The sequence below is a fragment of the Ipomoea nil genome, unplaced genomic scaffold (genome assembly GCF_001879475.1).
Source record: "Ipomoea nil cultivar Tokyo-kokei standard unplaced genomic scaffold, Asagao_1.1 scaffold1407, whole genome shotgun sequence".
Taxonomy (NCBI): Eukaryota; Viridiplantae; Streptophyta; class Magnoliopsida; order Solanales; family Convolvulaceae; genus Ipomoea; species Ipomoea nil.
The window spans coordinates 1,710,853-1,726,947 of NW_017617835.1; the positions used below are offsets into that span (position 1 = coordinate 1,710,853).

At 33.5% G+C, this 16,095-nt stretch overlaps 1 protein-coding gene across 1 annotated transcript; it reads right to left on the reverse strand.

Annotated features, from left to right (window-relative positions):
* Positions 1-9,036: 9,036 nt before the first annotated feature.
* Positions 9,037-14,956, reverse strand: LOC109186105 (probable sulfate transporter 3.5). Its single transcript, XM_019336010.1, has 11 exons — positions 14,548-14,956; positions 14,245-14,452; positions 13,942-14,113; positions 13,088-13,153; positions 12,844-12,957; positions 11,287-11,403; positions 10,563-10,976; positions 10,073-10,263; positions 9,871-9,941; positions 9,678-9,754; positions 9,037-9,419 (listed from the first exon to the last, which is right to left on the reverse strand). Exons 1-11 carry the CDS (start codon positions 14,870-14,872, stop codon positions 9,243-9,245), a joined length of 1,932 nt encoding a protein of 643 aa, XP_019191555.1. The 5' UTR covers positions 14,873-14,956; the 3' UTR covers positions 9,037-9,242.
* Between the last annotated feature and the right edge of the window lie 1,139 nt (positions 14,957-16,095).

Below are 16,095 nucleotides of genomic sequence, written 5' to 3' on the forward strand. Positions count from 1 at the left end.
ACGTGGCGCCGCCCCGGGACCCGTTCTTGCTTTGCGCCCTCGGGTCGGTTCGGGTCGATTCTTAATATATCCATCATCAGTCCCCCACTCTCCGAGCTGCGAGTAATCGTCAGTGAAGGAGAGTAGATGCTCCGGCCGACCTCGAGACGTCCGCGTCCCAGCGTTATAGGTGCCTTCCAAGTGCATTTCTCGCGATAATGATGAAAAACTCCATCCGGAACATGACTCCTTCATCTGCTAGGACACATACACAGTAGAGTCCTCTTGGGTTTTGATCATCTTCTCCAAGTCAACCAATCACATCCATCTTTTCACCTTTTCCCCCATCTTTTTTGCATTTTGAATTTCAAACTCCGCATCTTCCTATCTCCCCCTCATCTATATAAACCCCCTCTCCCCTTTCATTCTACACTTTCCACCACTCCAATATCACACTCCTCCCCCAAACTCCGGTGAGCTCCCCACCGGAATCCGGCAACATTCCGGCGCGACCCCACTCCGGCCGACCCCCCAGCTGTCTTCCGTCGCCGAGCCCCCGGCCCGAGCGTGGTACGCCCCTTCTCCTCCCCCCCCCCCCCCTTTTTTTTTTTTTTTTCCTGCGAGTTCCGCCATGCTGCTCCTCGCCGGCGCCTGCGTGACGAGCTCCGCCGTGCTGCTCCTCCACGGCGCCGGCGCGGTGGCGTCGTACAGTTGCTGCCACGGGCTGCCTGCGCGCCTCCGTGGCCCTCGGGCCGGCCCTTCGGGCACAGGCCACGCCGGGCCGACCCCGGCAGCGACCGCCCCCCTATGCCGGGGCCGCGCCACCCCTCGGCGTCAGGGTAGCGCTGGCCTCCGGCGTTGATCGCTGTGATCGGGCCGACCTCGCGCGCCGTCCCGCCGCGCCGAGGTCGGGCCGACCTCGACCTCGGCCTAGGGCTGAGGTCCTCTCCACCGCCTCTGTTTTTTTTTTTTTTTACACACCCCGTCCTTATACCCCTTCTCTTTTATCTCGTAGGTTTAGTTGGTGCATGTACACTTCTTCCGGTTCCTTGGACGATTTTTTGGACTCCGTAGACACCCACATCCTTCCCATGATGGTTGAATTGTTCCCAACATGTGTTATATATACATGTAGTTTTTTTTTTTTAGTACTATTGACTTTGTACAATGTAGCATCTGTTTATAACTATTTTCTAAATTTACTGAATCCCAAAGAGTCAATATCATTTCCACTAGGGATCAAACCCATGATTTGAGTTCTCAAAACAGGCCGGGCCAAGGTCACATCTAGATTTGATTCTTGTGGACCATTACCTATGGATTGACCAAGGCATTTCATTCTAGCCTCAATACTAGATTTTGATACATTTTTACTAGATTAAAGTGTTTAGATATATCAGATCATAATAATCTAGTTTAATATACCATCAAAATGATAGTTTAATATACACAGAAATATAACAATCATATATGCATATGTTACTTTTACAAGCTAATCTTGAACTTAAAATCCTTAATCAAGAAATAGCAAACTCCTACTCAAAATAACAAATCATGAATGAGTCGATCTTTACTACATTTTATCGGAGGGGTTTAATTTGCAATTTATTCCGATACCACAAAGACCATCTTCAATTCAGCCAATGCAATAAATTTGCTCTCAAACGTCAAACTACGTACTTATAATTGATTTTTTTGGCACCCGGATTGAACTCTCATATGTGAGATTGTGAGTTCGAGTCTTAGTGGAAGCGTTTGTGCTTCAATAGGTTGAGAAAGTAATTATGAACAGATATTACATTGTAATAGAGTCCGTAGTAATAAAAAAAATGAGCAAGTAATTATGAACAGATACTACATTGTACACTACTGGAAATTATGGAATTTCCGACCACCTGAAAGTCATCTTAAATCAAGTTGATACCAAAAAGTAGTCGGAAATAGCAACAAAGGTTTTCCGGATACCAAAAGTGGTCGGAACAAGACTTTCGACTTGATTTAAGATCACTTTCAGGTGGTCGGAAATTTCATAATTTCCAGTAGTGGTAATAGAGTCCGTAGTAATAAAAAAAAATTGAGCGTTACGACTCACCACTAACAAAAATTCTTCTTTTTTTTTTTTTTTTTTTTTTAACTTAGCTTCGAGCCTCATGATATCAAATGGTACCTTTAATTTCATTGCACAAAAAATCCAATCCCAATCCTACCCCAAACGTAAAATCTTAACTATGAGACTGTCCTTCGCCGACAGCTTAAGATTCCACAAGTATGTTGTTTGCGGGTCACATATGCCATAAGATTCTTACGAGCGACCATAAATTTGGTCAAATATCTCTCCAACATTATTACGGAGTATCATTTTTGCCTCTCTTTCCTCTATAATTTACATACCTTCAGTGTATTTCATCCACAAGAATCCATAGACGACTCCACAAAATATCATCCCTTGCCCCTCATAATTAATGCTGCAGTTTTATACCTTAGCTTTCGTACCATTTTACCTATTGAGTAGTTTGGTTATATGACATCTGATATTGTCAATTTGTCATCACTGAATGACTAATTCAGATTCGAATCGCTAGTAAAATTAGACTCTCAAAACTATTTAACATGATGCACACTTTTAAAATTAAGTTAATCATCTAATTTTGCAGTTACATGCGTTATTAGCTGCTTGCTAAGTAGTACGGATATAGAAAAGCATAGTAATCAAACATGACAGAAATATAAATATGTATTTTTCAATATTTTTTCTATATATATATATATATATATATATATATATATGTTAATTGTTTACTTGTTTCTTTTTAGAGAATATATTTTTAAAATTAGAAAAACGGCCCTGAAACATTTTATGAAGCTTTAATTTTATAAAGTTATGGGAGGAAATGCTTTTAAAACATGAAAACACTAACGCTGCAAAGGCGTTTGGTTCATAGAATCTTGAATTATCCTAGGTAATAGGATTACCTCCATGAAGATAATGAACGATTTTGAGAATATAAGATTACCTTATGTGTTTGGTACCCGGGTTGGACTTCCATTTGGAAGGTTGTGAGTTCGAGCCTCAGACAGATACTACATTGTAATAGAGCTAGTAGCATTCAAAAAGATTACCTTATGTGTTTGATTTAGATGGTAGAATATAATATTATATTATCTTGTTTGATTAAGGGTTATATTTTAGGTCATATGAATCAATTTACTATAATATCCTCAATAATATAATGTGTGTGTATTTATTTATTTATTTATATGTATGAATGTATATCAATGCTTAAATATTTAAAAACTAAATATATAAATATACACACATGTATATTTGATTATATAAACATATATTTATTTCATTATTATTATTATTATTATTATTATTATTATTATTATTATTATTATTATTATTATTATTATTATTTGAGTTGGTCCGGTGTGAACATGGATTAGTCTGAATATCTCAGTATGGTACTGATTTAAAAGTATCTCCTATAGTTAAGAGTTAAGACCCACTTAAGATACCTCGGGTCTAACCAAAATATATATAAGAAGTTAGTTTTGCATTATCTGAAGGTGTTATATTTGGTTTGGAATAAGGGTCAAATAGGCCACTCAACTGCACACCAAAGCGCAATTACGCCATCGAACTAAAAAAAAATATATACAATCGGGTCCCTAAACAACGCAAATTAATGCAATTAGGTCCAAAATGACCTGTTTACCTTAAACTTTGCTGACGTGACGGTTGTGGATTTAAAACATAATTTTTAAAATAATTTTAAATAAAATAATTAATTTAAAAAAAAAAAATACGGACGGAGACGAACCGTCTCCGACCGTCGAACTTCGTCTCCATGGCCAGAGACGTCTTCGGCCATCGAGGAGATGAAGAGACCTTCGTCTCCATGGCAGGAGACGAAGCCGATTCGTCTCCATGGCCGGAGACGTCTCCGGCCATGCCAGGGAGACGAAGTTCGCCAGCCTGAGACGGTTCGTCTCCGACCGTGCTGTTTTTTTTTTTTTTTTGAATTATTATTTTTAATTAATTATTTTATTTAAAATAATTTTAAAATTCAAAATCTCCACAGCAGGTAAATAGGTCATTTTAGACCTAATTGGTTTTGATAATTTGTTATAAAAATGTACTCAAAAGAAGTAAAATAAGAAAAGCCAACTCATATAAATTGCACGCATTAACATTTCACCAAACCCTCAAAAGCGTAACGTCACATTCATGCGCGTACAAGGCTTCACCATTATTGACTCAACCATAAATAGAGTTGGCGTGACGTTATATTATATCTATATTAATGAGAAAATAATAATTTACTATTGCCCACAAAAATATATTCTTTCTGCCCCATTTTATCGGTCCTACTTACTATTCAATGATAAATTGCTTATTCAATTGTTGGCATAGTCAATTCAACAGGGTTGTTTTGTAAAAAATATGGAATATGTTGAATAGTTCAATTTGGACATTAATAAAATTTATATAAGTATGAATATAAAATAAAAATGTAATACAAATATTTTGTCAAAATACATAATACACAAAATTCAACAAAAAATGCAATTAATAGCTTAACATAAAAGTGATATTCTTCATATATATATATATATATATATATATATATATATATATATATATTTTAACAATTAGGTTAAATTCATTTGTGAACCAATTTTAATTTTGCACCCCAAAAAATTATTTTTTAACTTAATTAATCATACTGTGTACGATTCCATTACATTATAATTTATGCTCTGTCGGGTTAGGGTGTGGGGAGTCCTTAGGGTTGGGGTTCAACCTTTTGGAAGAATAATTATGCAATAAAGTTTAGTGGGAGTCCATTAGGAAACTGCGATGATATAGGATTATAGGTCCATATTCCTTTGTCACCACGTGGGAAAATAAAATCACATATGTTGTTATTATTATTATTATTATTATTATTATTATTATTATTATTATTATTATTATTATTATCATCGTCATCATCATTATCATCATCATCATCATTATCATTATCATTATCATTATCATTATTGGTTAACAGTAGAAATTCACAACTACTATTCAATTGTGTATATTATGTAAATTCTGCTTCTTCTGTATAATAACATTCAAAATATATATAAATCATAAGGGAGGTAAACTATATTAAAAAAAATATTAATTTAAAAATATATGATGAAAGTAGCACGTAATCTCTTAGATATAAATCTTTTTGTAAGAAAATGAAAGTTGTATAGGAAAGCAAATATGCAGACAAATATGACAGCTAAGTGTGCACACTAATCCTATAATTTCCATCATATCGAACAATACAACTATGTCTAACGTAACCTTAATGTATCCAACCAGGCAGGCACTGCACCTTAAATTTATTAATTTTTGCTTCTTTTTTGCTCTTTACATTTTCTTTCGGTGTTAAATTAATGTGGGAGGGAATCAATGATTGGCAACTCGATCCATCTTCACAAATGCCAACTAAAGCAAGAATGGCCGGAATGGAATGTACACTTTAGTCTTTGCGTTACATGTTCATTAATAAAATAAACATACTTAATTAACAATAGTAATGGTTCTTAATTAGCTTGAAGGATAATAAAATATAGATGAATAGTGAAACACAACTGTAATACATAATAATTAAGATCAGACCAAAACCTTGAACTTAAATTAGATGTGCAATGGTGACCACTTTGGCCACTATGCCAACGGCTACGAGAAGGCTCCTAATTTTAAAACTAGAGCAACCGGCGTGGGAATATATGTTTCATCGTGGGATATAGTAACTAATTCCCTTGCTGAATTGACTGCTTCATACTCAATGTCAAGAATTGAACCTTTAACCTTTGGTTAAAGATAGATGAGTCCCTTCCATTTAACCACACTCTCCAGGTTATGAATGTATATACAAGTTTTCCCATGTTTTGTTTACTATATTTTTTAAAATTATGATTTCTCTAGTTTTGTATTCTCATTTCCGTGCAATATAAGGATTATAGGACTAATAAGAGACCTTTTAGTACTTAGAAAAGCTTAAATTTTCTTGATAATTTATAAATTATATAAATGGATTTGAGTATTGGTGAATCAAATTAAAAATATTGGAGTTGTATTATTGTATTCATAGTATCAGGATAAAATTAGGTAAGATAGGAATATACGTGAGCATGGGCAGTAGGGGAGTATGGTTATAATTTTTTAAAGGAAAAATAAATTTAAAAGAGGTGGTCAAGTGGATGAAATATAGTTTTTGCATCAAAATGTCATGAGTTTAATTCTTGTTAAGTGTCTTTCAATTGAGTCATCACATAAGATCTTACAATACATATCATTGAGTAGTGATTGTGAATTCCCCATGTCATAATTTTTTTTTTTTTTTTTTAAAGAAAGAGTTAATGCAAGACAACCAAGAATGAAAGTATTGGTTTGGTTATGGTACATAACATATATCTATTTGTCTTTGTAAAGGGTCACCCCAAAAATAAACTATTCACCTGAGATTGAAGTTGGCTTCATATATATATATATATATATATATATATATATATATATATATATATATATATATATATATATATATATATATATATATATATTTTAAAGTGTAAACAATAATCATGAAAATAGCTTTATTATTTATGAAAAAAAATTATTTTTCTTTACAATTTTAATTTGAAGTAAAAACATTAAGGCTATGTTTGGCAAACCAAGCTGAAAAGCTATAAGCTAGGAGCTGAAAGCTGAAAATGAGCTGAAAGCTGAAAAGCTATAAGCTCGGAGCTGAAAACTGAAGAGCTGTTAAGCTAGCTGTTATGATGGAAAGTGTTTGGAAAAATTAGCTTTTTGATAAGTTGATAAATGTAAAAAGACTAAAAAGGACATCTTCATAAAATTTAAATTACTTTGTTTACATATTAAAATTTAGCATTTTATCTTTAAAAAAATTAACATTTTGAAATAAAACTATTAGCATAATCATGATCTAGCATCTCATAATGAAGTAGCAATATTGTTGCAAATCTAATAATAATAATAATAATAATAATAATAATAATAATAACTTATTTTAAGATCCTAAATAAGCTCTGCCAAACAGAGCCTAAGACATTTATGTTCAATTTAAGATTATGGAGCTTACCGTTGAATGTTGGAGACACAAGAAATAAAAGGTTTCACTTCATTTCTTGTCTTTAATCCAAATGTTTAATACGTAAACAAAAAAACATGGGACAAAATATGAGAAGTGAAGGTTATTAATTAATTAACCTTCAAAAAAAAATAATTTATTTTGTTTTTTGGGGTGAAAAAATGTTGCATTTAAAATCTTCGGTCCCACCTTTGAAGAGTAGAAAAGTTTAATGGGATAGCATGCATTATATTGGATCACATGGCTATCACTATTCATTAGACTGAGGAGCAGCACTAAGCCTTTGTGCGGTTGTTGAATATGGTACTTTTGTCCTAATAAGAATGTGTTAATACATATATACGGATAAAACATTTTGATGTATACTACTTTAATGTTATTATTATGTTAAAAAAAAAAAAAAATCAAGCTCAACTCTAGAAGAAATCACTTCTCTTTCTTAAAGGTCTATTTTCATGAGAAGGGTCTCCTATGAGAAAAATGGAGTGAGATTTGAGCTGTTGATTTAATCTAGATCTTCGACTCAAAATGAATTTTTTTTTGTTTTAAACATGCTTCTTGGCAACATGGATGTGAATGATCAAGTGTCTCGAACTGATGCACCTTAAGCTGTAAAATAAGCATCTTAAGCTTTAAACATAGGCACCTTAATTAAACTTTAAACTTCTTTCCAAAAAAAAAAAAAATTAAACTTTAAACTTAGGCACCTAGAGCTATAAACTTAGATGCCTTAAAGCTTCGAACTTATGCATCTTAAACTGGAAAATAATGCACCCTAAGCTTTTGTTATAATTTAAGATTGGGCCATGGTCACTCAACTAGGCTATAATGCACATGGGCCAAACCACACTAAAAGATTGAATCCAACCAATTAGCTAGTCTAACCCATGACCAATTAGCTAGTCTAACCCATGACCTTAATGCACATGGGCCAAACCACACTAAAAGATTGAATCCAACCAATTAGCTAGTCTAACCCATGGCCTTATAATGGACGCCACCAAAGTGGACCGAACAGGCTCTGATACCATGTTATAATTTAAGATTGGGCCATGGTCACTCAACTGGGCTATAATACACATGGGTCAAACCACACTAAAAGATTGAATCCAACCAATTAGCTAGTCTAACCCATGGCCTTATAAACCCATATGTTCTCTCTTATTTTATAGATGTGGGACTCTTAACAGCTTTAAACATACGCACCTTAAAAGTTAAATTGATGGACCTTTAACTAGAAAGTGACGCACCTTAAGCTTTATCACCTTAATTAAGCTATAAACTTACGCACTTTAAGCTCTAAACTTAAGCACTTTAAGCTTTAAACTTAGGCACCTAAAGCTATAAACTTACGCACGTTAAGCTTTAAACTTAAATACTTTAAGCTTTAAACTTATATTAGGCACCTAAAACTATAAACTTGCGCATTTTAAGCTTTAAACTTAGGCACCTAAAGCTATAAATTACGCACCTTAAGTTATAAACTTACGCACCTTAAGCTTTAAACTTACGCACCTTAAGCTTTAAACTTATCAACTTTAAACTTTAAATTTATGCATCTTAAGCTTTAAACTTATGCACTTTAGAGTTTGAATTTACACAAAATTACCATATTGTCATTATCTTTTTCTTTTAAGTTTTCTTCTTTTTGTGCTGTTGATTTTGGATAGATTAATTATGATTGAGATTTCACTCCATTGTTTAACTGGAGACCTCTTTCGCATTTGATCTCTTGTAAAATTTTGTAAACAAAAGATGCAATTGGAAGAATGATTAAAATAGTGGATCGCTTTTCAAAAAATTGTTAAGATGAATTGTAGTTAAGTTATAGAAACAACCCATCACTCTAAAGAGGAGTTGATGGAAATGAAATGAAATGCTCAAAACGGGCCTAGTATAGTGGGCTAAATGGGCCTACATTGAAATTCTCAAAACCATATAGGCCCAGTATGATTGGGCTAAATTGAAAAGGCCTTACGGCCTACATCTTGAATACAACTGGGCAGGAATACAACATGATCTTCATCATATCTTATGCCTTTTTATTTCTATTTTTATAATTAAAAAAAAAAAAAATTGCTTGTGCATTTAATTTCCAAAATCTTAGACAGTTTCAGGTTCTTGAATTTTTGTAAGGACTCCAGATTTTTTGAAGGAGAATTGGCAACTATGAATGGCATCTTCAATTGACAGAAACACTGCATCTCTTCCAATCATGTCTATGCACTTTGTTACTATCAACTTCTCCATCACCCCAACCCTCGGATTTATCAAAATCATCTGCAAAAACATATATGCATGTCAAGTTTACATTAAAAACAATTATTGTCCACCTTGGACTATGAATGGCCTCACACCCCGGTCCAATAAATTATGTGGGAAGATATAAATTAGGTGAGTTAATGACTCAGCGCGCAGATAGGGCTGAATGCTGGTGCGCACAAGGGATCTACATAATCCCCACATTGTTGCTGTCGAGTTTCGAATCTTGAAGCATAATCCTTATTATCTTAGGAAGAATTGAGTGTGTTTAATTACCTTAATCCCCATTGCTTCTAAGCTTCTTCTAATTTCGAGTAAAGTTTCCACTCCTGTTATATCGATTGATGTAATACCTGCAACATCACTCAAATTATGTAAATACTGTATTATGGAAAACTTCAAACACTCATAAAAGTATTTTACAACCATTTTTAAAAAGTGAAAAAATAAGTTTTTAATAAATATTTACCTCCAAAATCTAGTAATAAATATTCGATGTCATTTCCTTCCGAATCTTCATCCCTAATCCATCTCAGAATTCTGCTTCATCAATAACATAAAAGCTAAGTTATTAGTAAAGAAATCATAATAATAGTAATAATAAATAAATAAATAAATAAATAAATAAATAAATAAATTTTATGATAAAAATAAAAGAAAATTAAAAGAACCTTTCTCTAATATAATTGCAATTAGCAAAATAAATTGGAGAGCCAAGCTGCAAAACTAAGGTTCCAGGAACTCCTTTTGCTCCTGGGTATTGCTCCACATCTCTATACATTCCTGTGTCTGTAATGTTCCCAAGCTTGCATGTTGCTGGCCTAGCTATATACAAAAGTGCCCTCACCACAGCAAGCCCAATCTGCAAATCACATTAATTTTATCAATAAAAAAAATTATGGAATGACGAGAAAAATTCACAGCCACTGCTTGAGAGTATGCATTGAGTAAATCTCGACAAAAGAACACAAGAAAGTAAACTAGTCTATGATGCTTATAGCTGACCAGCTTAATCAAGAAGTTCAATAGGCCGCTCTTAGTAAGAATTGAAGTCGTAATCTTCTTAGGTTGTATTTAGTATTATCAACAAACATCTGATCTTGCATATTATGTATAGTTGTATGAGATAAAAAAGACACAAGAAAATGTGTAGATATATACCGATAGGGTGAGGCCAACGTTCATGCTGACGAAGGAAACTCCAAAGAAGGCGACCATGCAAATCAAGAAATCAAACTTGTCGGTCTTGTAAAGATGGTAGGCCTTCTCGTACTCGATGAGGCCGAGCATGGCGGACATGATAATGGCGGCGAGGGCGACGAGAGGGGTGTGGCTGAAGAGCGGCGCCAAGAAGAGGAGAGTGAAGAGCATGCAGATGGACATGACGACGTTGGACATGGCGGTCTTGCAGCCGGCGTTGAAGTTGACGGCGGTCTTGGAGAAGGGGCCGGTGGTCAAGTAGCAGTAGGTGAAAGAGCCGATGATGTTCATGAGCCCGAAGGCTATCATCTCCTTGTTTCCGTCCACCTGCTCGTTCTTCATGATGGCGAAACTTCTGCCTATGGAGATTCCTTCCTGTACATTTGGTTTTCAAGAATTGAATAATAATGAGGTTAAGTGGAGAAAATTTTGGGAGTGTTTTGTAAATAGCTATTAATTAATTGGGTTAGTGCTTTAGTTGATAGTATTAGTTGATTCTAGAAAGATGTTTAGAAAATTTTACAGGTGTTTTTGAGCAATTAAGCTGTTACAAAAAATTAATTAATTAAACACTCATATTGGCGGTTGAACTAAGTCATACAGCTAATAATGGTCAAACAAGTTAAAATTGACTGATAAGTTAACTACGTTATCAAACATGGACTTTATATAAATAAATACTTACCGCTAGAGCTACAAATGCTGTGATGATTCCTGCTTTAATAGGTGCAGAGATGTATTTAGGATCAAAGTTTAACTTCTGGATTGAAGAAGGGTTTACTCCTTTATCTAGGTGTCCCACCTGCATTATATTTTTAATTTTCAGCAAAAACAAATTAAAGTTTAACTAAAAAATCGAGTAGTATATATAAAGTTTATGTTATTAGAAGTCATAGCTTCAATTATCAACCCTAAAAAGATCAGAAAGAGATCACACTGTTTGGAAATTAGCAATTTTAACTAATTGTACTAGTGATTAGCGTATTATTATATTTATAATTTATAATTTTGACCATCAAATTGTATCAGCTACTTATAATATATAGGGACATATGAATATATTATTTTTTATTGACAATATAATATTATAATAATTATAATTACTTAGAAAATACAAATAATTCATATATATTACTCATTTTAAAAAAAAGACTAAATTATAATATAACAACAAAACTGTCAATTTAATATAACAATACATTTTAAATTAATAAAATAAATATATTATCATATATAACATACTAAACACTAAATAAGTGGAAATTTAAATTAAAATGTTAAACTGAATCATGACCCCCCCCCCCCCCCACAAAAAAAAAAAAAAAAGTAGAAAAGGCAATAAGGTCGTTGAGTTTGGGCCATAGTTACGTATCTTGGAGTCCTAGAAAGTTCACTACTCCACTTATGTTGTGTTTAAGAGGGTGAAAAAGGATTTTAAAATAATTTATTTATTTTTTCTAGAAGGATTAGCTTATCATGAACGCTAATCAAAAACTATGTTTTAAATTTGGTTTACTTTCAAAACACACACACAAGAGTAAACAGTTAAACACTAACTGAAAAAGTCATATACCAAATAAGGATAACATTTAAAACCAAAACAATTTAGCCATTTTCGGGAAGAAAAATTCATTTTGAATTGGAAAGCAATTGCAAGTGTAACGTACGTACTAATTTGAAAAAAATAAGAAAGTTTGGTTACTCACTACTGGAAATTATGAAATTTCCGACCACCTGAAAGTGATCTTAAATCAAGTTGAAAGGCTTGTTCCGACCACTTTTGGTATCCGGAAAAACCTTTGTTGCTATTTCCGACGACTTTTTTGACTTTTTGGTATCAACTTAATTTAAGATCATTTTCAGGTGGTCGGAAATTTCAGAATTTCCAGTAGTGACTTTTGACAACCTTATTCTGGAACCATATATATTAGCATACGTGTGTACGTGGGTATACATAAACAAAATATATCTCTGATCTTACCTTAAAATATATATATATATATATATATATATATATATATATATATATATATATATATATATATATATATCATGTGTATCGTACTGTGTACAAACATTATTTGAAGATTTGAAGACGACAGGCATGTGCAGACGTAAACGAAACTAGTCCTATGTCCAATTAGATAAGATAAGATCCTTCTACATATATATGCATGTCCCTATACTATTATCAAACCCAAATAATTTTGCAAAGGAAAATTCAATGAAAGAAAGGGCTTACAATTGGGATGCCGTGTTTGTCTGCATGTGCGAAATAGGCAAACAGCCCGCCCACTATCACAGTCACCATTGGCGCTATGGCCGAAACCCAAAATAGATTTGGTCTCTTCTTCTTCTGCACAATTCATAATTTTTATATTTTATTTTTAATTATCACAATTTTTTTTCATTATTACTGTTTTAATTTTGCATGCATAGAATATGTATACTTTTAATTAATTTTTTAATAATGCATATGCACTTACCACATATCTAGAGAATTGCAGAAAAGCTAGGAAGATAATACCAACAACTGCACTCTCCCATTTCCACTGCACCAATCATCAAAACTAATCATTACAATATAAAGTGTATGCCTGTATATATATAAGTATACACATAAATAAAATATTCTTTTAATAACGCGATAGATGTGTATTCCCTAACTTATTGTTAAATAAATCATAACATGTGATATAAGATTTTTTTTTTTTTTTTTTTTTTTTTGTGACAAGAAAAACACGTAATCATTATCTGAAGGTAAACACCGAGTAAAATTCATTTTGTAACTCTCGATTTGATATAAGTTTTTTTGCTACTAAGTATGTACACAATTTATCACTTTGGCACACTATTTAATTTCTACATTATCTCCTGACATTTTGGACAGTATGGGAATACAAAACTCGAGCAATCTCATTTTATTTTATTATATCCTCTTCCATTAATACTACTATATCATTTTATTCTTGAAGTTTTAACCAACATGACATTTAACTTTATATTTATATTTCAAAAATCTGACTAGATAGAAAGGTCCATGTGAACTACAATATTCCTGGTATGCAAATTTTAAGTTTATCCCATATTCCCATATTGTTCCACCAAACAAGTTCAAGTTTGGGAATCTGCCTAATTATCCCTATCTAGCCATGCATTTTAATTAGGCATGTAAATTAATTAAAAAAATAATATTAAATATACTATCACTTTTTATTATTTGGCATCCTCTAATTCAAAAAATAAATAGATAACATTTTTTTTCAAGAAAATCTGAATATATGTGATTGAATTTTTTTTTATTTTTTTGATAAATTAAATGAGCACAAATTAAACTAACCTCATTTCTATATCTGAAAACGGTACGCAAAACGGACACCATATCAGTATGTGTTGTGAAGTGCTGCAACCCAAGCATGCCCTTTAGCTGCTGCAAGCATATAAGCATGGCGGTCCCTCCCATAAACCCAGTAATGGTTGAATGCGATAAAAAATCCACTATTATTCCCAGTCTGAAAAATATTAATAATATATATTATCTTTTTAATATAATATAATAGAAAAGTGAATAAACTTTTTCTGGCAATGATACGATGAAGCTAAGGAGGCATAATGAAACAATTTAGCCTTTTCAGTAGCGTACCTTAAAATACCCAAAGTTGTCTGAATCAGACCGGAGAAAAGGGTGGCGGTGAACACCAAACTAAGATAAAGTTCCAAGTTTTCTTGTGGGTTCACGGCTTCTTCAATGGTGGCGGCTATGATCAACGAGCACGCCGCCACCGTCCCAACTGCCAAGTGCTTTGAGCTTCCGAAAACTGCGTAGATTAACGGCGGAACAAAGCTCGAATCTGCAATCACGATGACCCGTCGGAAAATTTATCAGCCTGCATGAGTTAATGATTCTAAACAACGTAAGATTGAGAGAGAGAAGAAGCTTAGTTACAGAGTCCGATGATCGGAGGGAGGTTGGCGAGCTTAGCGTAGCTGATTCCCTGCGGGATGGCGAGGCTGGCGATGGTGATTCCGGCGAGAAGATCGTACTTGAAGAGGTGCAGATTGTAGTTTGGTAGCCACTGAAAAATGGGAACGAAGTATTTGATTCCCATAGTGACCCTGCGTGAAAATGGCTCGTTCTTGAACTCACGAAATGGATCGTCTGGGAAAAGGGTTTCCTTCACTTTGGAGTTGACAACAGTTTTGAAGCTCCGTGGCTCGGCGAAGTTCACCGCCGGCCGGGCTTGCAATTGGTCAGTCTCGGTATTCGTCATCTTATTGGCTACTACTTAGTTGGAAGAGGAAGCTAATAAGGAAGAGTGTTTAGGGGGAGCTAAGAATTGAAGGAAATTTAGTGTACGTATTTATAGGCACAACATCGAGAATGGGAAATGATGCAAGGATGACAAGGACTACCATGGATCATATGTAAGAAGAATAGTTAACTCTTTATATACAATTTGCTAACCGCTAACGGCTAAAATTATATATCTTTTTTTTTGAGTGACCAAGGAAATTTGTACTTACTATTCGAGAGCGTATATTAGGAAAATCTCATATTGTGACCCTAATTGGTAAAGAAGGGTTAATTCCATCAAAAGTTGATTGTATTTAGTCCCAGATTATCATTTTTACCATTTAATATCCCAGACTATTATTTTTTGGACATTTTTAGTTTTTCTCATGATTTTTTTTTTCTATTTTTAGTAAGGGCATTTTTGTCTCTTCATATTTTTCATTTGTTATTTTTCCGGTTTCAATCAATTTAATTGGTTTAGAACTTTACTAAAAACCGGTTGAAAAATATGGTTACTAAAAATCAGAGGTTACCTAAATTTCTAAACCGATTAAATCGGTTGAAACCTGAAAAATAACAAAAGAAAAATATGAAAAGACAAAAATGGTCTTACTAAAAATAGAAAAAGTCATGAGAAGGACTAAAAGTGTCCAAAAATAATAGTCTAGGATGTTAAATGACAAAAATAATAGTCTAGGACTAAATTTGGAATTGCCACCAAAGACAAGGAACCTCTGGTGGAATTATCTCTGGTAAAGAATCACAAAGAGATAAATCGTTACTCAATTGACCGTCTCAAACCAATAAAATCAATATGTCGCTTCTAGAATCAACTTGTAACATTGTAATTATCAATTGATTAGAGTTATTTTTTATATCATCTTATTTTGATCGACCAATTGAGTTGTGTCCCGAGATAACTTACCTCTTAATCTTTGGTGCATGGAGTTATTTGAATACAACTTGAGACAATGATCAATACGCAAACACGCAGTCAATATTTGACAACAGCTAGTCTTCCGTGTACATCATCATGTCTAAGGCTTGGACCAAATTAGTCATATTTTGATAGCAAAAAATTTAAATTACGAATTTGTTTTTGATCTATCTGCCGTATAATCGAATTCAGGCAAACCACAACACTTGTCAAGTAGTAAATTCGGAATCGCGGTGCACACGTACGTCCATATACTGTTTGCG